At 50.2% G+C, this 26748-nt stretch overlaps 1 protein-coding gene across 8 annotated transcripts in view; it reads right to left on the bottom strand.

The window, feature by feature from the left end:
* The window catches only part of CTC1 (CST telomere replication complex component 1), a 139092-nt gene that overhangs the window by 50646 nt on the left and 61698 nt on the right, over window positions 1–26748 (bottom strand). For 7 of the 8 annotated variants that reach the window (XM_061570931.1, XM_061570933.1, XM_061570930.1 and 4 more), the window contains 6 exons: window positions 25424–25617; window positions 25071–25195; window positions 22542–22765; window positions 21166–21340; window positions 12443–12745; window positions 8328–8456 (listed from right to left, as the gene is read on the bottom strand). In XM_061570931.1, coding sequence (XP_061426915.1) covers window positions 8328–8456; window positions 12443–12745; window positions 21166–21340; window positions 22542–22765; window positions 25071–25195; window positions 25424–25617 — 1150 coding nt within the window. The remainder of the gene's footprint in view (window positions 1–8327; window positions 8457–12442; window positions 12746–21165; window positions 21341–22541; window positions 22766–25070; window positions 25196–25423; window positions 25618–26748) is intronic. The other variant, XM_061570937.1, reaches the window with a different exon arrangement.

The raw sequence follows: 26748 nt of genomic DNA, 5'->3' as shown, positions 1-26748 counted from the left end.
CCAACGGTGGTCGACACCGTGCAGAAGTTGAGAGGAAAAGCCACGAAAAAACCAGAACCGAGCCCTGAGCCCCTGTGAGCAGCGCCCACGCATCTGACACCGAGAGCTCTCCCATTGTTTTATTTTTAACAAAGTGGAAAGAGGAACCCCGCAGAGGTGTCAAGGGGCACGTGGGGTTCGGGTAACTCAGCTCTCTTTTGGGGGTGTTTATCAGCATTGGCACATTTATACCCCAAACCAAAGGGGATGCACGCACATGCTGCCACGCAAACCACCTTCACACGCACATGAGACAAGTGATAATCCCAGCTTCCTTCAACAAAAATTACAGTAAAGAATCAACAAGAACATAAGTCGCTCGCATAAATGTGACGTTAAACCCGCCACCACCCGACACAGCCCATTAGTAAGGTTTGTGTCGTAATCAAAACATGCCAATCAGTTACTAGTTCAGCACATCGGTGTGTTGGAGAGGAACCCCACTACAGCATTTACAATTCGGGTACCGTGATGTCTCGCCGCTAAATAACAACCAGCCTCATCAGGAATCCTCCTCCTGTTTCGGTCAATAACGTGCGAAGACCAGAGTGAGGGGGCGTTAATGTCGCCATGTAAATTACAATGGCTACAGGGACTCCTCTACTTATGGACATTCGATTTACAAACTTTCAGAGATACGAACAAACCTGTCCGTATGTCCAGTTGCCTGTTCGGACCGAGAGTCGTGAGTTCAATCGCCACGCAATAGATGGCGGTGGCGGCATCTACATCTGCAGAACGTGAAGAACCAGGAGATGATACAACTTTTAAAGCCATTCCCCGTGTTTAGTGTACATGCCGTACAACGTGTTTGGGATCGACAGGAGTAAAGTTGGACGACTTATGAACAAATTGACTTGCGAACAGACCTCTGGAAGTATCGGAGGCCCTGTATCTATTGTTAGCTGGGCTATTTTAGTTAGAGCAGCATCATCTGCCTACGCCTGCCTGGCAGTCCCCACAGAGTCCGGCGACCAAGGGGAAGACCTACGGAGCAGACGGTGGGGTCGCCGTGAGGGCCGCTCTTGGAGGTCGCTCGCTGCGTGTCTGCGGGATCTGGCGGAGGTTAAAGGGCATGAGAAATAAGAATAGGTTTTACCCTTTCTGGCAATAAAACACGAGGCGTGAAGATGTTCAAACACCAGATACATTTTGCATTGTATCTTTGAAACTGATTGGCCGACACCAAAGGTCCATGATATAAGGTGAAGAGCGTGGCGGAGTGAGCTGTGGTGGTGGTGGCATCAACAGCTTTGTCCACGACGACATCTCTCTTGACCTGCGTGACATGAAGTTTAGACAATCTGACACCTCCGGGTAGGTCAGGGGGGGTCACGACATTCGGCGGCTCGTACCGATCCTGTCCTGCGAGACGGGCGGCAATCGCGGACCCGCGGCATCGTCCGCGCAGGTGGCGGCACGCAGAGCGCGTTGACGACGGAAAGCAAGACCGTGCGGCTGAAGCGGTTTAGTTTGATGCACAATTTAGCCTGACAGCTCATTCATGTTTCCACGGGCTTATATTACAGCTCTGTCTTTGTTAATACACCCATCCATCAAGCTAGCGTCGGCCATCTCACTCGCAAGCAAGGTGACGCACAACAACCCAACACGCATGCGAGCATTTATGTATGTTGAACCTCTTTCACACCGTACGTAGCCAAACGCGCTAATCGGATGCTAAAACATCATCGAACGCCAACATGCGCAAAACCACATCGGAGGCGCCCACTTGCATCCTTCTGATGCAGTCAATTCAGCATGAAAGGCGTATGTGGCACCGTTCCAACGGGAAAATATATACGTCCTGAACACTGCCAGGCCAGCTCCTTATCTCCCGTTTGAAGCGCTATCTCAGTCATCCCTGGCATGAAATAAAAAATAACTCCAAAAATAAGGGTTGACGCGCGGAATTGTATTTATTAAGATGCACACGGACAGCCCCGTGAGATAATGGAATCAGAGAAATGTGCCAGAGGCCAGGGTCACGAGTGGCGTCTCGCTCGCACCGCACTTGCAACGCGTGCACGTGCAGGGCGGAGGAGGCGGGTTTGAGTGATGACTAATTTTACAATTTGTTATCGATTAAATAATTATTTCCCCACCCCCCTCCCCCCTTTTTTTTCCTAGGACACCGAGATGAAATGCGACGTGTGGGTTTCGGTCGTGACGGATGGCGACGACGGCGAGGGGCTGAAATGAATTTCGCGTTGAATGCAATTTGTGCGGAGAGAAATCTAAAGAGATTATTGAAAAGGAGTGGTGGTGGTGCAATGCAGACAGTGGTAATGACAGCATTAGAACCACATTTTACACTAACATGAACACATCGTTTCATTGTAATGTCGCCACTTAATTCTTACGAGCCTTCGAAATAGTTCAACGCACCCCCACGTACGTTCACAAGGACTGGAAATAAATAGCTAAATAACCGTACACACCAGAGCCACCGTAACAAAAAATACGACACAACTGCTCGTAATTGTGGTGCGACACGGCTGTTTTCTAGAATCTTAGGGAGGGAGGGAGGGGTGGCCGGTGGATCATGCAGGGATCGATACAGAGTAATGACCGTGCAGGAGCACGTTTGACGCCAGTTGCAAAGGTTCGTGGTTCGTTATAGCGGTAGACTGCCCTGGTTAATACTGCAGGTGCATCAATTAATAAAACACGATGCGTCCTCAGCCTCGTAGTGGACTTCAAACAAGAAGGGCAGGTCATCGTGCGCCGGCTTCACAGTTCCAATTTGCCAAATTAAAAAAAAAACTTGCAATCATCGAATTGGAAAACAAATCACAATTGTCGCCACCCCCCACCCCCTTCCTGCGAAAACGTAGCAGGAACTTTTTGACGTAAAACTTATTGAGACACAGTGAGGCTTTCCTGGGTAAGCAAGTGCAATAACAATAAGAACTATTGGAGGCGGTAAAGCGTTTATGTATAGACTTATCTGTACAGAGTCCGAATATCCTTCCCTCTTTGGGTACGACACGGGGGCGGCATCCTGTTACAACCGAGTATCACCAGTTCGTGATTCGGGGCAAACAAGGGGGGTCAACATTTTTGTTGGGATACACGACCGAAGGGAGGCAACACTGGCATGAGACGGCAGGACAGCAAAAAGCATCCATTGTTGTACTGTATTAGTTTTGAACGTCCATGCTCCCTGCCGTCACAGCGAAGATCAGCGGCGATCGATGTCTAAACCAGTCCTGGGGGTCTCCAATAGCCAATCGACGCTGGCCAGCGATAATTAGCGATGGTCAAACAGGCCCCATGATTCACCAGGCAGTGGAAGGACAAGAAGCTTTACCAGTGTTCTTCACTAATTTTCAGACGTGGGCCACTTTCACCGATAAGACATCATCAGTGCGAGGGCCGCCACACCGCCTGCAAGCGGTATTGTCGGGGGCCGCACGTCAGGGGCCGCTGCTAAAGGCCACCGGGGGCCGCCAGTGGCCCGGGGGCCCTGCCACAAAGAGCACTGGGCTGGACATTATTACCGATACAATAATGGGCAAAAAACATCAAACCGAGAGAAGCAAAACGAACCAAATGTTCGCAAACTGTCACTTGAGGGTGATGGAGGCTGTGATGGTGTCATGGGCCACGTGCAAACTTTGCGGCGGAGAGGAGACAGAGCCTGGGTGTGAATGTGGCCCCACACAGAGGCACAGTGGTAATTTTCACTTTGCAAGTCACACTGCCTCTGCCTGCCTGCCTCCCTCCCTCCCTTCCAGAACCCAACGAAGCAATAAAAGCCCTGTGCCCCCCGAGGCTGACTTTAAGCAGTCAGACGTACCACCTTATGAGTTCACTTCTAGTTAATAATAACCACAAACAAGACGTTTGCGTGGTCAGCGGCGTCAATATCTTTCAGGGTGGCTCTACTGATCGCTCCCTAAAATCTAACGCCATATTCTCAACGGGATTTTCCCGATTTATTGCAATTGTTTTATCCCATTTAAATAACATCTTATTCTTCGGTGATTTTAATATTCGTCTGATCCCCCAAATTATTCCTTTGCGAAGGAATGTTTAGCCCTGCTGGACTGTCTTGGTTCTTCCCAACACGTAAACTTTCCTACTCACAATCTTGGTCATACCCTTGATCTAGTCATTACATCTGGTTTGTTCATATCCATTTTAAATTGGTGCAACATTGCTGTATCTCTCTTCCTTATGATATTAGAGAACCACTGGAGCTATGCACTTTCAAATCGAAATTGAAAACTCATTTCCTTAGAACTACTTTTTGTTTAGTTTGTTGTCCTTCCCCCGCACCTCTGATTAGCACGGTTGGCCACTTTCATTGAATCAAACAAACAAACCATCATCTGTAGGGATTTAAAATCTTTAAATACAACTAAGTTTGTTGAGTCAATTTTTGCATTCTTACCCTCAAACTTTCAGTTTCTTTCTTGGGAGGACAAGCGTCTTCTCTATAATGCAACACTCTCTAATACTCTTGGCTCTTTGGTGCCGCTTAAATCACAACTTGTCTGCTACAATCGGTGATCTCCTTGGCATACTGGCCATCTGCGCTCCTTGGACAGTGGGACACAGGTCTGGAGATTCATGATCACATCTGGAAGCAAACATCAGGATATTTTAAATGGACGAATTAAATTAGGCAAGGCCCACATTCTTCTCTACGCTAATGGCTATAGAAACTCAAGAATGCCTTTTACTACAACTGATCAAATGTTAAAATCTAATTCTAAACCAATCTTACCTGGTTCCATCGTTTAAATGCAATAACGTTTCTTGAATCGTTTCATTCCAAAATGTATTCTATTATGCAAAAGAGGAATTGCCCCTTCCACTCCTGAGTCACATCGAAACAATACTCTCCGACTGCGTTCACTGTGCCGCCCCCTCCCCATGACCCTCTCTGACCTGGCCTCCAAAGAAAAACCGTCAACTTGCTCCCGAGAAATCCGATCCCACTTCCCTGGCTGTATCCATTGTCATGTCGTCTCTGCCCTGGTTGTGTCTATATTGAGCGAATCACTCAAGCACCGATGTCGTAATCAGTGTGCTTTTAAATTGGTGACCGTTAGATTTTCACTTTTATGCTGATGACCCCGCAGATTTATGTTAAGGCTCTGACTGATACTAAAGTAGCCGTTTCCATACGATCACGTCTTAGATGATCCTAATGTTTCTTTAATTAAATTGTGGTAAGAGAGAGATTATGTTTTTGGGCTCTCCACATAAAGTGCACAAACTGGATGGTTTTAGTTTGGCCATTCTGTCTTCCTCGGAGGTCAGAAACTTAGCTGTTATCCTAGACCCCAGTGAGACATTTCAGGCCCACATGCATAATATCACCAACATCTTGTTAATCCACTTAAGCTGCAAAGCTCCACTAAGACCACTCTTGCTGTCCTTTCCCGATCCTGAGAGGCTGATGCATTGCCCTGATTTCATCAAGGTTGGACAGCTGTAATGCCTTGGCTTTCTTGCGTTTCTAAAAGTGTTTTAAGTAAACTACAATATATTCAAAACTCAGATGTCCGGGTTTTAAGCCAGATCTAAATCGTGTGATCAAATGACTCCGATCCTTTCCTTCCCTGCACTGGCTCCCTTTAAAGTACAACATCGACTTAAATAATTCCTCCTCTCACGTTTAAGGCCTTGAATGAGTTGGCTTCTAAATATTTCACCGATCTGCTGAGGTTTTATATTCCACTGCAGAAAAGAATTCAGATCTGCTGGTTCTGGTCTCCTAATCATGATTCCAAAGGCCAGACTGTGTTGTTCTGTGGGAGACTGAGCTTTTTGTAGCCAGCTTCCGCGATTGTGGAATTTCCCTTCCTCCTCGGCCCATTCGGGAATATAGTCTGTCACATTCATTTGAAATCGCATCTTAGAACTCACCTGTTTGTACAGCAGGCTTTCTCCATAACTTAAGCTTTATTGTAAAGGGCTTTTGAGGCCTTGTTCGAATGGCGCTTTAGAAAACCGAGTTCATCAATGATTATTAAGGCCGTCTTTTTTTTTTTTTTTTTCTTTCTTTCTTTCTCACCTTCAAATCGAATAAGCTTAGCTCGTTATCTGTTTTATATATTGCATATTCAGGTGAGAGCGCTGGGCCCGAGGTATGCACACACTCTGCGGATACGTTGAGAAGTGAATACGGCGGATTATGTTTTACCCTGCTTTGCTACTTCGAGAACAGCAAGCACACTGCCGCTGGCTCTCCTTGGCCGAGCGGATATTAGCGGCAATGACGGCGTGCTCCGTCTAGCCGGGGCTCGCCGCACCGCCCAACTCCGTACCCATTTATACCCCATAATGAGGAGGCTCTCGGGGGGCAGGCGGGGGGGGGGTCATCCGCAATCCACAAAAGCCACGGCGTCACCCGGCCGCTCCATCCGCCCCCAACGGCCGCGAGGGGCGACCGCGTCCCCTCGGTCCCCACGTGGTTGCGGCAGCGAGCGTCCCCACGTTTCATCTCTGGCCTCTCACCAAACCTCGTGCCGCCGCGCGCCCCGCGGGGCAGGCACGGCCGTACCAGCGCCGGTCCTCCCCGCCTCCTCAAGGTTGCGTCGGGAAAACATCATTTGTGATTTCACGTTTCACGGAGAGAGCACCGCGCACGGGTCCACCTGCAGGCATGGGGTGGCGGGGGTATGACAGCTGCGGTGTTGATTAATGCGAGAGCACAAATCAGTCCCCGTCACGGTGTTACACGCTAGATCAGGCAACCTTCAACGTGGTTGTTTTTTTGTTTGTTGCCATTGGGTCACGCGCCCCCCGCCGCTATTTTGAGCGAGCGATGGCAACGCGTGGGCGGCGAGGACGGGATTCGTTCGCTCGTTATCAAAACTGCAACGCGCACGAATACAACTTGAGAAAAAGGACGTTCAGGGGCGTGGACAAGAGTGGGTTGAAGAGAGCGAGACGCCTTTAAGGTGCTCACAAAGAGTCGACGACGACGACGCAACGATGCGCGGTGCACAGCGGGAGCGGCGGACGGAGTGAATTCCAGGCGAGCGAAGCCGCGGCAAGAGCGGCGGGGACATCCGCCGCCTCGTCTGGCTCTCGAGACGGCGGGCCCGAGAAGGGGGGGCGGGGGGAGCCGCTTTGAGGCCAATCCGGAGGTTGTGAGATGAAACGTGGGGATGCTAAAGAGGCCGGTTGCTCTTTGTAACGGGGAGAAGGAGACTTTGTGCAGGATGCCGTTGTTCAACCGGAAGCCAACGATGTGCATTTAAAAGGTCTGAGGATTTGATGGATTTGTCTAACACATCCAGGTTACAGTGAGCGTTGCAAAACCACTTCAACATAATTTCGAGATGCCTGATTGTCACACCACAGCACTCGGATAATAACGGCTTAATCTATTATTTATGCAAATTAAACCTTAATTATGTAAATTAAGCCTTTAGGCTCATTGTACAAAGGAGAATGAAAATGACAAAAGGTACGAGACCGACAGCACAAACGAGACGGTGAAAATGAGATCAGAAATAATATCGAATATCTCCGTGACGTGAACTGAGAGAGATTATCGGATTTGCAGGGCGATCGATGGGGGCGGCTGCAAGATCTCGACGGCACGTGAGCGCGACGCGTCGATGCCAGGGGAGCTGTGGGCCCCGCGAGAGGCACAGACAGCGGCTGCGGGTCACGGCGAGAGCGAGATACCACCTCGGCTAACCTACATTGTTATTATTATTAATTTGACTACTCTTGTTTACCCAGCAATGCCTCATCCAGTTTCAAGGGCTCCAGCTAAGCTTTCGCACGAGCAGGCAACGATTGCTATGTTTTCCATAGCAATCGTCACCAATGACGCCAGTAAACACATCGGTCCTCTGTTTTTTCGAATGAAGCGACAGGATATGCAGTGCCCACCGTGAAGCAGATGCCGCGTATTTCATGGTTAACAAACCTGCCGGGTTCAACACGTGAGCCTTTGGGCCATGTTAAATCAAACTGTGTATCTGGATCCCTTGTACCGATGTCTGCATTCGCACGTAGACTTCACTTTGGTTTGAGCACCTTCAAATACTGCTCCCCATCCCCCCGCCCGGTTTGGCCTGTGAGCAGCGAGACGTTCCCAAGCATCCGCGCGTCGGGATGGGCTCACGGGGGACCGGGCCACAAGCCCGGTCGAGGAGAAGGGGGGACGAACGACAAAGATGGAGCTCACACTCACAGGGGCAGAGACACCCGCCAGAGACCGACAGACTCGCAGAGAACGACCGACGTACAGAGTGAGAGTAAAAATGTTATATCCATAAAAATATTAAACTATCAATCAATGGAGAGGTCACCTCGAGGGTGGCACCGATGCGCAGGCCACGGCCGAGGTGCAGGCCCTGCTGGTAGGCGAGGCAGAGGCCCACCTCGCCGTCGAGCTCGTACAAGCCGCCGTGCGCGTTGATTACGCGTGTGAGCACGCCCTGGTACGCACGCACACACACACGCACACACACACGCACGCACACAAAGATCCCCCGTATAGCCTTAACAGACTGTCGGGGCAAGTGCTGTTAGCGAGCGCTAATGAAAGCCGGAACAGCACACGAGGGGGTGGGTGGCCAGCACCACGCCCGACCGCCTTTGTCTCCCCAGTGGCGATGTTTACACACTGCACCAGGTACTCATTTGAGGTTGAGTCGACCTAGGGGAGGCCCAGGACCGGTTCAGATAATCATCACCCACCACAGTCATAGTCACCACCACTGTCACAGTTAACTATTGTACTTTTTTACCCAAGAAAGCCTCATCGAGTCTACTGCTAAAGTACAGGCCGTGGTGGTGGTGAGTACGCTGCTGCACATGGCCGCAGCCTGTAGTAACCCAGCGCCGTGGAGGCAGCGAGGCTTGGTGGATCACCGCACTCCCTTCCCGTGGGCTTCGAGGTGCCATACCCTGGCGGTACAGCATGTGGATTCATCGCCATCTGTTTCTATCTGTACGCGGGGGATAGAGCGTTGCCCCCTCGCGCAACGCGTGGGTTTCCTCCACGTGCTCCGGTTTCCTCCCGCTTGTGTAATACACACAACTCATCGTTAAACATTTTCAAATAAAAGCCAAATGCAGGACCCTCCCGAAAAAGAGTTCTGCTGCTCAGTGCGGCTCTCCCGAATAAATAAATAATGCTCAGTAAATGTAAAAGCAAGCCTTTATGCATGTGGAGCGTCTAAATGTGACTTTCATCACGAATGATCGTACATTAGACATGAATGCTATTCGTCAATTAAAATCAATTACGATAGAACCACACCTGGCGTCAATTTGTGCGCGGTTATCGATCGCGTATGATGCATGTGTATGTTTACGTGACTGATTCACACGCTCCTCAATAGTGTTCGCATTTACAGATTTGATATTGACCGCCGCATAGAGTTTTGAGGCCGAATCGCGCTAGTTCACTGAATCGCCACGGGTGCGGGCGGTGGCGGGCTGACGTGAGACGCACGCCGCGCGGCGGCGATCGCGCCGGAGGGAATGGTGAATATTCATTGGGATGTGGAGGGGGTGAGGGTGGAGAGATGGGGGGGTGAGGGTGGAGAGATGGGGGGGGGGGGTTGAGGGTGGAGAGATGGGGGGGGGGGGTTGAGGGTGGAGAGATGGGGGGGGGGGGTTGAGGGTGGAGAGATGGGGGGGGGGGGTTGAGGGTGGAGAGATGGGGGGGGGTTGAGGGTGGAGAGATGGGGGGGGGGGTTGAGGGTGGAGAGATGGGGGGGGGGTGAGGGTGGACAGATGGGGGGGTTGAGGGTGGAGAGATGGGGGGGGGGGTTGAGGGTGGAGAGATGGGGGGGTGAGGGTGGAGAGATGGAGGGGGGTTGAGGGTGGAGAGATGGGGGGGGGGGGGTTGAGGGTGGAGAGATGGGGGGGGTTGAGGGTGGAGAGATGGGGGGGGGTTGAGGGTGGAGAGATGGGGGGGGTTGAGGGTGGAGAGATGGGGGGGGTTGAGGGTGGAGAGATGGGGGGGTGGTTGAGGGTGGAGAGTGGAGAGATGGAGGGGGGTTGAGGGTGGAGAGATGGGGGGGGTGAGGGTGGAGAGATGGGGGGGGTTGAGGGTGGAGAGATGGGGGGGGGTTGAGGGTGGAGAGATAGGGGGGGGTTGAGGGTGGAGAGATGGGGGGGGGGGTTGAGGGTGGGGAGATGGGGGGGGGGGTTGAGGGTGGAGAGATGGGGGGGGGGTTGAGGGTGGAGAGATGGGGGGTTGAGGGTGGAGGAGTGGGGGGTTGAGGGTGGAGAGACTGGGGGGGTTGAGGGTGGAGAGATGGGGGGGGGGGTTGAGGGTGGAGAGATGGGGGGGTTGAGGGTGGAGAGATAGGGGGGGGGTTGAGGGTGGAGAGATGGGGGGGGGTTGAGGGTGGAGAGATGGGGGGGGGTTGAGGGTGGAGAGATGGGGGGTTGAGGGTGGAGAGATGGGGGGGGGGTTGAGGGTGGAGAGATGGGGGGGTGAGGGTGGAGAGATGGGGGGAGTTGCTGTGATGTGGGTAAATCGGTTTAAGGCAGAGAATGTTTGTTAAGCTCTGGGTGCATTGTACACGCAAGATGTTGGATTTTTAACAACTTTTAGAAACTGGCCGAGTTTTAACTTTAGTTTTTAATTGCTTGTACATTTTAATACGTGAAATGGCGTTAAACATCTGTCCTGAATGTTCTCAAGTTGAAACCCCAATGGAGTTGACTGAACTCAAGGAGCCCCGCTGACTTCACTAAAGGAATCCCTCACAATTTAGCTTCAGAACTTCCACAACTCGCGCACTGTTGTGACGCTACGAAGCACGCTTAGATTTAACAGTCGCCGCGCACAGGCCCCAAGGCCCAAAACATCAATCGTCGTGACAGATAAGAGTTAACACGTTTCTATAATTGACCAAAGGACGACGGAAGGGAGTTCCAAAGTGGAGTAGTGCGAGGGAAGAAGCAGAGAGAGAAGCGTTGTGACCTGCATTATGGCGCGTGTGTGTGTGTCGGTGAGTGTGGTGGGGAGCGGTGGTGCAGCAGTTAGCGCGCTGTGTTCACAACCCCGAAGATCTGAGTTCGAATTTCCGCCCTCGGCCAACACCAGTGATGATTACCTGAACCGGTCCTGGGCCTCCTCTAGGTCGACTCAGCCTCAAATAAATACCTGATGTGATGTGTTAACATTGCCACTCGGGAAACAAAGTCGGTCGGACGTGGTATTGGCTACCCACACCCTCGTGTGCCGTGACGGCCTTCCTAGGTGCTAGCTAAAAGTACTTGCCCCAAAAGTCTATTAAGGCTCTCGGGGGATGTTTGTCTTTGTTGTTGGGATCTGCATTTGTTACCTAACAAAAATGATCTGAGCACCGGGCAGCTAAACCCAGCAGGTTGGCACAGTGGGGTGCACAGGTGATACATCTGCCAGTCATTCCCAGTCAATTCAAAACACTTGCATCTTTCCCGTGACATTCGGAGCTTTCGACACTTCACGTAGCCTCAAAGTGCACCTAACCTGGCACAAGCGCTGCGGTGACGTCACCAAAACTTCGTGGCAAATAGTGGTTGCTATTGTTGTTGTGACCTGCAGTGTGGTGGTTGAACACATCGTGGATGAAACGAAACACTCAAGTCTGGGAGAGCGAGTCCTCAACATTGGTGGCAGAATCTACCGGTGAAGTTCACCGGAACAGTAAACACGGTGGTAGCAGAGAGAAGAGCGACAGGGAGGCGACTGATCACCGGTGAGCGAGTGACCGAATGAATCAGTGACTGCTGGATCACCAATGTTAACTCCCTCGCCTGGTTGTGGGTTCGATCTCAACCCCGATGCCTGTATATTTGGAGTTTGCATGTTCCCCCCATGGTCGAGTGGATTTTTCTACGAATCCGCCGGTTTTTGCCTCCACATTTCTAAACGTGCGTTTGGAATATCTGGCCCGCGATAAATGTACACGTGATAAGCCACTGCACTGCGTCGAGCTATCATTTGTGGCAGCCAGGTCGCTTCTGAAACAGAGCTACGTAGCTCAGCGGGGGCCTTACCGGAATTCCGTCAAGTTACCAGAGATGGCATGGGGCTCTCAGGCAGCAAACAACCTCGCCAGGGTATACTGACTGAGCTGACATAGTCAAGGATCCAGCACTCCCATCCGAGCAGTTGAGCGGCCACAGTCGTTATTTAACGAATGTTGGAAGATGTTTGCTTTACGCAAGAGTTGGTGCTGTCCAGCTGTGAGGGCCCTCATTCATGGGACTGATGGAAAATCCCAAAATGACCATAAAAGGAGTCCCATCTGTTGGCTGTGGACAAGAGGCCACATTGGGGTTCCCCCGGGGCTTCTCTGGGAATATCCCTAGTCACCCCAGGGTGAAGATGTCACCCTCCTACCGCTGACTCGACCCCGACAGCACAACAGACGTGAATTGATGCGGTACGAATGCACACATTTTGCTGCAATACCCGGTACGAAATGACGTTTGAGGGTGAACCGCTTCCTTCGGTTTCGCGTGCCAGGCTGTCGGGCTTAGCGGCGGCCGCGGCCCTGCAGCTCGCCTGGAAGTCCCGCCCCGACACGCCGCAAGCAGTCAGGGCCTCTTTCAGGCCGAGCTCCCTGGTGTGGGCCTTGCCCGCGGGATGCAGCTCCGAGGTCGAGGAAACTACGAACACCGGCCGGGTGCCATTCACGGTCGTCATGGTGACGTCGGTAATGAGGTAGTGCTCATGAGGGCGGAGGCAGCTGCTCCAGAACAGCTTGCTGGGTGTCTGCAAAAAAAAAAACATTCGTTTAAAAAAAAGAGGGAAAAACCACGGGGACGCTTGGGGATGTTCTGCTCTTTGTTTTCTCGCGCAACGTGCCGTCCATTATAATTGACGGGAAAATGTACCCTGACCTTTTTCATACGAGAAGCGGCATCGGATGAAATATTGCGTTGCTGCACTGCGCCGAGAAGACGGGCAACAGTGGTGAAGGCGGTTTGAGAAACCGTGCAGTAGAGATATCAAGAAACGACGTCTATCGAACAGAGGAACTGTGCCTCAACCTTGCGACCCGAGCAAAAAATAAACGCTCTCAGGTACGCGTCTGCCTTTAGTGCAATTGACAATGAAATGACGTTACTCGGAGAGCCATATGATTACTTAAGCTTATGGGCCATTTCAGTGTATGTCCTATGTGTGTGGCCGCAAGAATGGTAGTGTAGCGCTTTGTGCGCTGCGCTAAGAACCCCGCTCAGGGTCAACACCGGTGACGCTTATCTGAAGGGGCCCTGAGTGCCGTGCCGGCATTCATTGGTGCTCACTAACAGCGCTTGCCCTCACAGTTTGTTTACAACGTAAAGTCACGTAGAGATTTTCTATCGACGTGACTTTACCGAAAGCCTCAAATCAAGATTAGATGGGCCATCTTTGTCTTTGTGCCCGCCAAATATCTACTTTGCAAGCGGCTGGGAGGAATTTTGCATACATTTTTCACAACTTCAAATATGATCGCTTGTAAGGATGTTCATTTACATTATTACATTACATTAAAAAACACAGACATAGGTTCATGAGACAGAGGCAGCTGCAGAAGTGCACAAAAATGCAGCTCTCTAGATTAACTAGCATGCAATCCAGGGTGCAAGCTGCCGTGCATTTGGTTAGATAGAAAGTCGCAGATATTCCCATTACCTATCACAGCGGTTTCCCAATCTTTCCCGACCTGCGGACAACCGCAAACCCTTCATTTTTTATTTCCACGGAGCACGGTGAACCAATAACATATCTATCAACATTAAACCTATTCGGACCGATGTGAGCCATCGGCCGATTCAGTCAATAGCAAGCTGTGCTGAGGATTCGTAAATCGCCGAACGGCTTTTCAATGTTGATTTGAAGGCTTTCAATGGGCAATGACTTTGGAAATGGGCAATGACTTTGGAAATGGGCATTTCCGCGGAGCAGGTTCCACACTGCCTCGCAGGTCATCAGCAGTCCGCGGACCACTTGCTGCTTGATGCTCGGGGTTCCCACATGTTCTCAACCCATGTCTCCCTTCACCCAGACAGGCTTTTCACTGTGCTCCCCACTAGCCATGGTGTAAGCCTTGATCGTGGGGGGGCGGGGTGGCTAATCGAAACTACAGATGTTTTTCATTTTGACGGATTATCAGATGTCTTCCCACAAGCATTGCTTAATGCCTATGGTCATAACCCTCCTTGAATGGCTAATTAGCTGTGCTAATTTTGGGGGGGGTTTTTTCCTAGTAGTTTATCAACTGTGCCTCCCAGCTACTGTGACACAGAGAAAAAACATCGACTGCACCTCCAGCTCCCTTTAGAGGGCGGCGGATACGCAGTGACACCGTTTAGTCTTGAGACGACCAAAGGATGAGACATCACAAAATGTCTCTCGATTGTCTTATTCACTCAGCCTCGGGTCCTGTGCTCAGTCGCAGGTGTCGAGCGGCATTCTCACTCACCACTAAACGTGGCAATACATTCCCAGCTATTGTCAACCCACTGCTGGATGGATGAAGGACTTCTCTCCCGTTAAGTCAATAATAGGGTTTTTTTTACCATACTTCACCACGCTGGTCAGTGTCGTTTGGTGAGAGGGAGGGGAGCACGGGACTGGTCCTGATACGTATGCATCCTTGATTTAACCAGGAGATGAAATCAACCCGTTCAGACGCATGAAACATTGCCTCTGCCGCAAGGGTGACCTGCAATACATCAGTTGGCACTGTGAGCAGGAGCTGGCAAGCAAACTCAGTTCGCCAGGTTCCCTAGCAGTGCGCTAACCGCTGCCCCACTGCTCCACCCCACATGAGACAGCGGAAGGATTTAATAACACGGCTAATGACGCAATCGGCAAATGGTTTCATGCATGTACTTGACAACTTAATGAGTGGTTTTCGATATTAAACCTTTGTTGTTAATTAAATTAATGACCATGTTTTGCCCACAATTGCTCGAGGTTGCTAAAGAGATCATCCCCCTCCCTTTGAAATTTACAATTAAAAGTATTTAGCATATTTTGGTTTATTTAAGGGAATAAGTTATCGGAATCAAATATGCTTAATGTGATCTCATTTTTCAGAATATAATTTTCCAATATTTGGAGATTTACACAGACCCCCCAGATCCTATTAAATTATGTTCTCTCCTTACTTGAAGCGGACACGAATTTAATTTGCAGAAATACACTTGGACCCAGTTAATTTACGTAGAATATACAATGGATTTTGCTCGGATTTGATTTTCATTTTCCATCAGCTCAGCTCGATGTGTCAAGATGAGTAAAGAGATTCCAAAATGTGCTTCTTAAAATTAAGTCCTGTCGCTATTCCATATTTATAGCTGCAGCAGCAGCAGCAGCAGCAGCTCCACAATAAAGCATGGACACGCTCGCAAAGCCTATTCCATCACCAGTGAAAACAGATATTTATATTTTACATCAATTACTTTTCTTATTACATTTAAACAAAAATGCTCTTTGTGTAACCTTTAAAACTCCGGTCTACAACAGTCCACATTATGGAGGTCATGTGTGTGGACATAATCACCCGGTAAACACGGAAAGTTGGCCCCGTGACGCTGGGCTAACGTTGCTCTCACGGTTCCAGCCACACGCCGACTCTGGCACAATGTTCACACGTTCACTGGGAAGCAGCTAAGTGAGCGGCTCAGAAGTTCAAATCCTGGTTGGCAGGGTCGATAAAATGCATAAATAAGATTTTAAGTTTTCGTGACTGCAAGGATCCATACTCTTTGGTTCTTTCGGTAAAGTCACATAGTTAAAAAATAACAAAAGTAAAAAACAATAATAAAAATAACAAATAATTTTAATTGAATCACGACGTTTCGGGCGCAACACAAGTGCTCGTCATCAGGTGGGACCACCACAGCCACAAGCAGCTGCAGTTGCTTGTGGCTGTGATTTCATTTATTTAATATTTTATTTTTATAATTTTTTTACTTTTATTATTTTTTACTTACGTGACTTTACCAAAAGAACCACAGAGTATGCGTAAATCAGTGCCAATTTGGGGGGAAGTGAACAGTCGATAGACTGTCCCCTGCCATGGGAAAGTGTAATTGCCATCACTGGCTCGGGGCAGTGAACGGGAGATGAGCCCCCATGCTGCAGTGTGGCGCATTTGAGCAATAACTCACCTCGACATTGACTAACTGTTTTAAAATGTACGCACTCCCCTGGAGTAAGAATTTTTGTTGATTTTCATAAAACAAAGGGATTCAAAAACCAAAAAAGTTGGATTTCTACATATGCTTGACATAATATAATGTCGGTCTGCAGCATATTTCAATATTGCATTCAATTACTTTCACCCGATTTCAGCTGTAACATCAATTTGTCCTGGCCAGCCACACATTTATTAAACATTTTTTCCCGACAGTCTCTCTGAAGGCAGCCGGGCAGGTGATATATTACAATAACAATGCCCGTACTCAATTATGAACATAACAGTTTTTTATGTTTACAAACAACATGTCAGCAAATATTGTAGGCACCATAAACCACTGGTTGTTATTTTGTCTAATCTTAATCATGCCATCTACTGCAACCACGCTCTCTGGTCATAATACTGCAACATTCGCAGCTTTACACGTTAATAGCCACTGGTGTTAAATGCTTGAGATTTTTTAAAAATGTCATTATGAAAGGCAATTATTTTAATTTGACCAGGTAAGGCCCACTGAGCTACGCAGATATTTTTCAGAAGCGACCTAGCCATCAGAAATGATAGCTCAACGAAGCGGCTCATCATCGTGTGGAAATTAATAGCAGCCAAATAGTCTAAACGCGTGATGTTGACTCCAAATGTGGTGGGGAAAACCGGAGGACCCAGAGAAAAATCCACGCAACCACGGGGAGAACACGCAAACTCCAATCATACTGTAGGCGTCAGGGTCGGGATCGAACCCACGACATCCTGCACACCAGGCGAGGGAGTTAACATCTCGCCACTGTGTCGTTTAGGCAGGGATGTCTGGAACACAAGGTTAGTGGATAGATGTTTCTGTAAGAAAGACTAGAATTATGTGACTTCAGCATGTAACGTCTAGTAAAGTGTCAGCGCGATGCAGCACCGGGGGGGTCTTTCAATTAATGGGTGAAATCTGGCACCCAAGTCATAATAATTCGGCACATTGGTGACTCCCAATTAGTAGCATGCACGGTAGCTTGATCTACAAGTCTGCTCGGGGTTTATGGTTCTCTTTACCGAATAGCACGAACGTCAAAATAATTGAGCTGTTGTGGAAAATATAAACAACAATAAATAAGCAGACGGTACCCCACGGCCTTCTGGGATTATATCATTCAAGCAACACTGACTCTGCTGATGAGACACCGTTGTGGTCGAAACCGGTCCAGAACTATCCTTGTATTTGAATCAATGCAGCGGGCATTACGCGCTCCCAGAAGGCCGTGCGGCCGATGGATTGTGTAATAAATACTTTTAATTGTTTTATGTGGAAAGGCGTCCATGTGAAGGAGACATTCTTTATTTTGTTAACACCACCAACTGCAATGTACATTTCTATGTAAAGCTTTCGTGACTGCAGGGATTAATCTTCTTGGTTCTTTCGGTAAAGTCACGTAGAAGGGAAATAATGAAATAATAAAAATCATAAATAATAAAAGAATTCTCACAACGTTTCGGCCACAACGCAAGCAGCCGTCCTCAGGTGAAGAACAGGTCATTCAGACGCTGTCTTTCTGACAGACCTGTTCTTCACCTGAGGACGGCTGCTTGCGTTGTGGCCGAAACGTCGTGAGAATTATTTTATTATGTTTCATTTTTATTATTTTATTACTTCCCTTCTACGTGACTTTACCGAAAGAACCAAGAAGATGGCAATGTACAATTATTCATATTTTTTCTCCACTTCACAGTAAGAGCTAACCCATAAAATGCATTTGTATCACAGCAAACAAAACAAATTTGGAATTCCAAATACTGTAAGAGTGGATATTTTCTTTCTTTTTGCACGCAAAGAATAAACGTGTTGTCGCATATAAACGTTTGTTTAATTCCTCAATACTACACGTTATTTTATTGCTTTCTTTGAAAATACAGTGTTTGCCGCACTCTCTGCATGACTAATGTTGTGCGTGGCTTTTCTGCCTCATGCCATGGGTTGGTCCGTAAGAGATGCATTTCATGGCAATGGTGATTCTCCCTCCACCAGTGTCCATTCAATCAAAGACAAAGATCCTCCCACCATGTCGCCTTTATCAGAGAGTGCTGTTAGCGGGTAGCACCTATGAAGGCCAGCACGGCACACGAGGGGGTGGGTGGCCAGCACCACGCCAGGCCGCCTTTGTCTCTCGAGTGTCGGTGCTTACGAACCGCACCGAGGGGAGGCCCATGACTGGTTCAGATATTCGTCACCGTTATTGGTCGTGAGCGGGAATCGAACTCGGGCCGACGGGTTTGTAAAGCGGTGAGTGCACACGCCACTGCGCCGCCACCGCTCCCGCACTGTCCATTCACACACCAGCATGCATTTATTAATGATTAACTTTCGATCATTACAATGGGCCACATGGCTCCCCCGCCTTGCTTTTGAGATCCAGCCGTACAATATACACTGCCAGCTCATTAGTCATTCCATTTATCAAACTACCCATTCAGACACAACGCACTATCTGGTCATCCATCAACCCTCGAGACCGTCAATCCATTTCTCTGTGGTTAACTCTCAGTCTGCCTGATGGACCCACGCTTTGTCATGTCTAGAGCAAGCCACTCAGGATGCACGGACGTAGCACTTATGTTCAGCGCAACCGTGCACTCCCGCCGTCATTAATCCACGAGCGTGTGGAACAGAAGATCCTTGTCCTTGGGTTCAAGCCCATCCACCGCCTTGCTCCTCCTCCCTTCCGCTGCACACCGTTACGTCCCAGCCCGCTACACCAACACCACCGACCCCGTCTTGCTCCCAAGATCCGCTGCTCCACCACCACTCGCGTCGCTCCCCGAGCTACTCAGCACCGCACCCTCAGGAATTCCCTCCCCAGGCAACTCCACCTGGTATCCTCGACCCCCTGTCTCTGGTTCTAAGTCTCTCCTAAGAGCCTTCCATTTCAACTCCCGTGCCTTCGGACCCCCTGAAGCAGCTCCTTTCCCTCCCTCTCATGCTCCCTCCCGTTTCCTCCCACGTCCTCCTCCTGCATCTGCGTTAAAGAGGCATGTGTTACGTTATGGCCGCGTTACAAATGTAAGCTGTTGTTGCCGTAAGTGGTCTCGTAGCACGAGCCACTCGAGCGCCAGGTAGTCATGGCAATAGCATTCTCCTTTCGATGAAACCCTTTTACGCTGTGAACGCGAAATGTAAATTTCACGCTAATTGCTGCGCTCACGTGAAACAGCTTTTTAAAAATGTTAGCCGCATTTTTCATGGCGGCAAGATAATCAACTTCATCAACGTACTCGTATTTCAAAACACTTAAACACATGCATATTTTAACGTACATTTTACATTTGTTTAGCCCTTTAATTTCTACAAGGTTTGACACAGCCATCCATCAAGTCTAATTAAACAGACGGCTCTCTCTAAGAAGACCCCCACCACCATCCAGGCCGATCGCCAGCAATCGTTACATATTTATGATCTCCTTCCCAGCGGTTCACTACTGCAGTGCAAACTGAAATATTATGATGGATGGTGCAACGGCGCTCCGCGGACAGGAGGCAGGCTGAGAAGGGGAGAAAGAAATGGTTCACTCGAGTTCAGACGAACACAGACGTCAAAAAGGTGGGCGAATAATCAGAACGAAAATGAAAAGCCGCACGCGAGCCGGAGAGCCGCACGATGGGGCTTGCAAAACCTCTGCCGCACGCACGCAAGGGAAGTTGCACCACATCCACCCCCCAACAATTTTCTGAAGATGTTTTAAGTTCGGCAAAAGGGGCACTGGAACGTGTGGCATAGGATGGGCCACAAGAGGAAAATGTTAAAGTGTGTTGTTTGGAAAAAATGTAAGGAAGCAGAAAAGAGAGGAAGACCTCGCAGAGAGAATGGGTTAACGACGACACGAGAGATCGGTGCGATAAAGATGTTGCGCTGCTCGAGCACATTGGCACAAGGCAGAGAAAATGTGCAGTGAACACCGTCACGCTATCTGCCCGTGGATCCCGTCGATGATGATAATGAAAGGAGCAAAATCAACACAATGCATGCGTTCTTGCTTCCGCAGGCTCAAAAGATACGTTCGGATGATGCTGGGCTGAAATCGCGCAGCTCAGTGTCCCGCGAGCACGAGTGGCACCGTGAGAGCCACGGAAAATGATTGAACTAGAAATGGCCACTTCTTAGCCGCGTGTGGCTGGCTCCACGAGCGACGAGGACGCTCGCCGTGGCGCCGGCGCCATCCTCGCGTGCCGCCCTCACCTCTCGCGGCGCCGGAGGTGAAGTGGCCCATTCCACGCGAGTGCAGAAGATAGTTTCATTGCGGGCAGGTTTAACGCGCTATGTCTGCAAAATTCCCCCTAATGGTTCTGGACATTTTTTCCCATTCGATTCGTAACTTTTGGGGAAGCCGACGCGTGGGCTTGACGACGCGTCGATTTTCCCACAATTTGGTTACTTTGGTGCTCCTGATGGTGCTCCCGATGATGGGATTAAATATCGCTGCCATTCAAATTTATCCAAGCTAAACATCTTCCCCCGTGATAATCGGCGCACAGTATTTACGCCGGCACAGACCGCGAGCAGCTCACCGACCACGTGACCGCGCACGTGGCGTTTAACGCGGAGCCATGTGAAGGCAGCCATACCACCGCGTTTAGTGCCGAGCGCCCTGCGGGCGCTGCAAGCCGAGTGGATAAACTCGTACAGACAGGGGCACCAGACGGTGGCCATATGCTCACGCTCCCGACTCCCCCCTCCACCACCCCGCTTCAGTGAGCTTTGCATCGTCGCCCAGGTGCACGCACTCACGCACGCTAGCACGCACGCTAGCACGCAACGCACACTAGCACGCAACGCACACTAGCACACACACGTACGCTAGCACACACGCACGCTAGCACACACGCACACTAGCACGCACGCACACTAGCACACACGCACGCACGCTAACACACACATGCATGTACGCTAGCACACACGCACCCTAGCACGCACACTAGCACACACGCACGCACGCTAGCACGCACGCACCCTAGCACGCACCTGCACGAAGCAGAGCACGGACTGGAGTGACGACGAGGCCAACGACTGCGACGAGGTTGAAAAGGCAGAGCCCAGGCGCAGCACGAAGAAGGACTTCCCTCGGATGCAGAGCAGGGGCGCGACGGCCAGCAGCTCGCCTAGGAGGGAGAACTTGGCCCTGCTCGATCGCTTCACACTGCACGCACCGGCAGTGCCGCCGTGTCGGTTCATCTCGTGTGTAATTGCCGGTATTCGTTCGTTTAACTGGCCAGAATGTGGGACCAACGTGTCCCAATGTTGGGCTGTGAAAACGAGACATTTGACTGAATTGTCACCATTATACATTCTAGATTATTTTCCCCCTTTTAAGGCCACGGTGTTATTGGCCATTGTGTTGAGTTTCTTTGTTATTTGTGTACCATTGTCAACGCATCGGCAGCACAAATTTTAACCTTCCTAACGCTTTAACCAGTGATCCTTGCCTGCTATGTTTTGAAATCAAAGGTGTTAATTAATTATTGTTGTGATTTCAAATCCCTTCCGACACTGTGAATGTTTAATTAGTCTTAAGCACAAGTCGGAGGTGCAACTTGCCAACCAGAGACAACACGAGACCACCGCACGCCTCATTACGAACACGCTCTGCATTATTTTATATCCGTTCGCACGTTCCCCAAAAGCACACATACAGATCACCGTGAACAAAGGGAGCGAGTCAAATCTTGAGTGGATAAGCCACCGATGGTCTGGTGCGTTGCTCCATCTTGGTGCGGCTAGCGGCAATCAACAAAAAGCCCTCGTTCGTCATCATCAGCCATTGTCTAGCCACTGCTGGATGAAGAACCTCCCCGCTCCGTCGCCCGCCCTCGTGGTCCGGTGTCGCTATCGTCCGTCTCGCTCCTCCTGCGCAACGGACGGAGCTCCATCTCTTGGGACGCGTTCCCTCCTTTGGCCGCCATTCGGTCGGCCGGCCGCGTCCATCGGCCATCATCCAATCTGGTCCTCCGCCAGGCTTAGGTCGCCCTCCACCAGCACGTGACTCGATAAACTATTTAAAAACTATTTTTAGTTTTACCAGGTAAGGCCCACTGAGCTCTTTTTCAGAAGCATCCTTGCTACCACAAATGACAGCTCAACTAAGTGGCTTATCGCGTGGAAATGTAGAGCGGTCAAATATTCTAAAATGCACGTTTTCTACATTTGGAGGGGAAAACCGGAAGTCCCAGGAAAAAATCCACGCGACCACTGGGAGAGAGACCCGCAAACTCCAAATATACAGCAGCAGGCGTCGGGGTCGGGATCGAATCCACGACCTCCTGTAGACCAGGCGAGGCCGTGAACATCTCACCACCACGGTGCCCCTTTAATGGTGATAAACCCCGACTGGGGGCCCTCACCCGCAGGCGAGCAGCAGGCAGCGGGCGATGTCGGGACGCAGGGCGGCGACCGCCGCCCGTGGCCGCCGCCGACACGGAGGATCCTCTCGGGGGACGAGGCGCAGGGGGCCACCGTGCACCTCCACGTAGCTGTGGCGGGGTCCGCGAGGCTCGCCGCCCGGCACGTAGCTCCAGCAGGGCAGCAGCACCAACTCGCCGAGCCACTCGGCCGGGAAGTCGGAGAGCTGCTCGGCGAGAGCACCGGGCAGAGCTCCGGGTAAACGAGGCCGTGAAGGAGAGCGTTGCCACGCAATTCGCAAGGCGCTCTCAGAAATGTAAGACGCACTGCGACATTCGGGGTAATTTTGAAAATCGTAAAAGGGGTTAATAATCGGGTGAATTGGGAAGACGCAGAGCAGTCTTCCTGAAGATGATTGTGAATGTATAATGGGGGGAGAGGTATTAAATCTAGAATTGAAGCTTTCGTGACTGCAAAGATTTATACTCTTAGGTTTTTTCGGTAAAGTCACGTAGGTAAGAAATAAAATTAAAATTAATAAAAGTAATAATAGAAATAAAATAATAAATCACGACGTTTCGGAGGCAACACAAGTCTCCGTCATCAGGTGGGACCGTCACAGCTAGATTTACTGTATGAAGCAAAAGCCTGACTTTGCTCACCTGATACAGTAAGTCTGGCTGTGACGGTCCCACCTGATGACGGAGACTTGTGTTGCCTCCGAAACGTCGTGATTTATTATTTTATTTCTATTATTACTTTTGTTAATTTTAATTTTATTTTTTACCTACGTGACTTTACCGAAAAAACCTAAAAGTATGGGAGAGGTATTTTCCGGAAGGTTATTCTTAACAACCAGAAACAAAGCCCTCTGGGAGATCGTGTATCACTTATGAAGAGCTGACTTCTGGAACGTTAGTATAAACGCGCTGCTTGATAAGGGGGAGAGATGTCTTGTGGATGATGATTCTCTGCATTTATTTACGTATCGCTGCCAAGATCCGTCTTCCGTAAGGGGATTCTGAACATGAAGATTCAAACACGTCCTTCCGGAAAACAATTATATAGCCGCGCTCCCAACTTTTAGCTCGAAAATGGGGGGAACAAAAGTGCATCTTATAATTCGGAGGATGCCGTAACCGGCTTTACGAAATGTGATGCCGGTCCCCAAGAATTAACAACGGCATAACAATTAAAAGAATGATTCTGGCGACAGTATCAGTACTCGAGTGTATGAGAGGTAAGCCATACACAACGTGCGAGCTCTATGTGGTTTGGCTGTCAGGCCACTTGGCTGAGACTGGAAGGTTTCCGTAGAAGAGATGCGAAAGGCGCCCATTTAAATTGCAAAAGAAATAAGCGGATAATCCTCCTCCCCGTATATTTGCTACCAAATAAAAAAAAATAAAGGTTTATTTTCATACATCCCATCAGCAACACAGCCCTACTGGAAGCACATTTTTTTCCCCATCAGTATTGGGGTTCAACACAAGCAAATTCCGTTAGCGGTTTCGATATTCAAAGTGTTCATCAGCAAAGTCAGGCTTTTGCTTGAAACAATTCTGGTGAACTGCCCAGACGTTCACAGGTAAAGGAGCATCTCTGGTGGATATGGGTCCTAGTTCAACACAAACTATATAATATGTAACATATGAGTAAAAGTGTAAGGACTGATTGATTCAAATCTATTGTTATGCTCGTGATACAACTGTAGTGGTGCAACGCGCGCAGGGTTGCAGACAGCGGGTGCATCTCAGGGCGAGCAGGTGCAAGCGGGAGGACACGGAACAGCCGCGGGAGAGGCGGCAGCAATCAAGGGGAGAAGCGATAATGAGGTGGGTGCATTCGGGAGCAGGCAGGTGCAGGCGTGCACACACGGAGCAGGCGCCGGAGAGGCGGGCGATGGAGACGATGAGGGAGAGAGAGCACGTGCAGGAGGCGTCGACTGAATAAGGGGCAACTGAGGACCCTCAATGAGGAGGGGGATATAAGGGGTGTGCGGAGCAACACGGGGTTGATTTGGTTGGAGCTCAAGGAATGAAGAGGACAAGAAGCCTGGGACCTCGCCCTCCACACCTCGCCCTCCCCAGCGGTGTTGGCCGATCCCCCAGCGGAGTGATCAGTAACAGGCTAGCGGAGTAAGAGAGAGAGAGTTCGGGGCAAGAGTGCGTTGCGTAAAGAGTGAGGAGCATCCGTGTGGGATGCGGAGTAATAAAGTGACACAGGAGAAAAGCTGTCCGTGCGACTACACCACGACACAATCGCTGAATTGCATGTGTGTGGAAAGATGAATCATTTCCTACGTATGCAAATTAAATGAGAATATTTCCTCAGTCATAATGGAGGCAAACATTACTAGAGACAGCGCAAACTAGACGACAACAATTAGTGAGTTACAAATTGAGCATTTCCAATTATCAAGTTTCCTAAAGACCGTGTGTGAGAAAAGAGTCACAACGTGCACTTGCGCCGTGATGGCTCTCTCACGCGCAGATCCCCCGCGACCTGTGCACATCGTGGAACTCCGTCACCTCGCACTGCAGGGCCCCGGTGCGGTCCCTCAGGAACAAGCTGCCATCGGGCTGGGTGCCCGGCTCTGAAGAGCGATCCGTTACCCTCCCACACAGCAGCAAGGAGCAATGAGGCAGAAGGCCATCTGGGAAGCAGTCACCCGCAGACACGCAGACAGACACACGCCAAGATTTAAAAAAAACAGAACCACCCCACGGGACGCACGCTGCTGGCGCGCGCGAGCACCCGTTCGGACCAGCAGGGCGCACGACGGTGGCGCGGCCAGCAAACGCGCCCCGACAACTTAGCGCAACCGAACGACGGCTCGTGAAGCCGGTAAAGCTTTTAGCGCAGCGTGCGCCGTTGGCCTAACCGTGGGTTTCCGCAACGGCCTGCGCGGCATTCTCCTCCGCTCCCACCAGCCTCCCACCCTCCTCGCCGACCTCCAGCCTCGCTCCCTCCCCTCCGCCGCCGTGTGGCCATGAGAGAAGGTGCTTGAACCTGGGCCCCAGCGAGCTGGAGAAGGCCTGGTGACTCTTGGTACATAGGTCAGAAATTGACACGAGCCTGTGGCACATGTCACACACGTAAGCATCACTTACAAGGCGCCGTGGTGGCGAGATGTTAACCACCTCATCTGGTATACAGGAGGCCGTGAGTTCCATCCCAATCCTGACGCCTGCTGTATATTTGAAGTTTGCAAGTTCTCCCCGTGGTCGCGTGCATTTTTATTTGGGCTTTTGCCTCCACATTTAGAAATGTGCATTTAGAGTATTTGGCTGCTATAAATGTCCACGTGATAAGCCATTTCGTTGCGCTGTCATTTGTGGCCACGTCTCTTCTGAACAAGAGCTACGTAGCTCAGTGGGCCTTAGCTGGTGAAATAAAAAAAGTCATCGTAAAATAGTCGTGATATAATAGTTATAATCCAGCGCGTTTAAGATAAAAGCTGGCGTATTATGTAGATATGTGAATCCATCACACCAAAAGGGCTGCATGTGGCATTGTGACTTTTTATTGCTCTTCCCACACACACACGTTTTGTCCGTGTACTCTGTCTTCCTATCACTTCCTTTAAATGAAAGTGGCCAAACATCCCCATGCAGAATGTATAGCATTATTTGTAGTATTATATGACAGACAGAATGCATCATTAAAAGTGTTGAGAAGAGTTTACACTCTTTACATACATTATCAGATGCCCTTGATTCATTACATTCACAAATGATCAGATTCCCATACATTTGTAATGCGGGCGTAAATGGGCGGGGCGGATATGACGATCCGAGAGGGAGGAGTCAGGGTGACGTGGGGGAGAAGTTATAGCGGGGAGACAGGAAGCTATCTGGGTCAGTCGGGGGAGTGAAGGGTAGTGAACACGTTGGGTGGTCGCCGTGCCTCAGCCTGGTGGCTGAGGGGCTCATGACGGCGCCAGCCAGCGGGGTGGAAGAGAGAGTGGAGGATTGAGGTAGGAAATGGCGAGATAGCCATAGAGGCCACGAAGGGCTGACATTGGGAGGTGGCGAGATCGCCACGCACGGAGGAACAGGGAGCAGAGATGGAGCTGCTGGGGGAGCAGCCAGAGGGCTGTACCAAGAGCCTGCAGCGGAGCTGCAGGAGCGTGGAAGGCTACGGGAGCGAAGGCAGATGTGGGGCTGCCAGGGAGAGAGTCTCAGGAGGAGTGCCGTGTGGGAAGGA

This window comes from Lethenteron reissneri, chromosome 46, assembly GCF_015708825.2.
Source record: "Lethenteron reissneri isolate LAM-NWPU_2019-01 chromosome 46, ASM1570882v1, whole genome shotgun sequence".
Classification (NCBI taxonomy): Eukaryota; Metazoa; Chordata; class Hyperoartia; order Petromyzontiformes; family Petromyzontidae; genus Lethenteron; species Lethenteron reissneri.
This window is presented reverse-complemented; position numbering and strand designations above follow the sequence as displayed.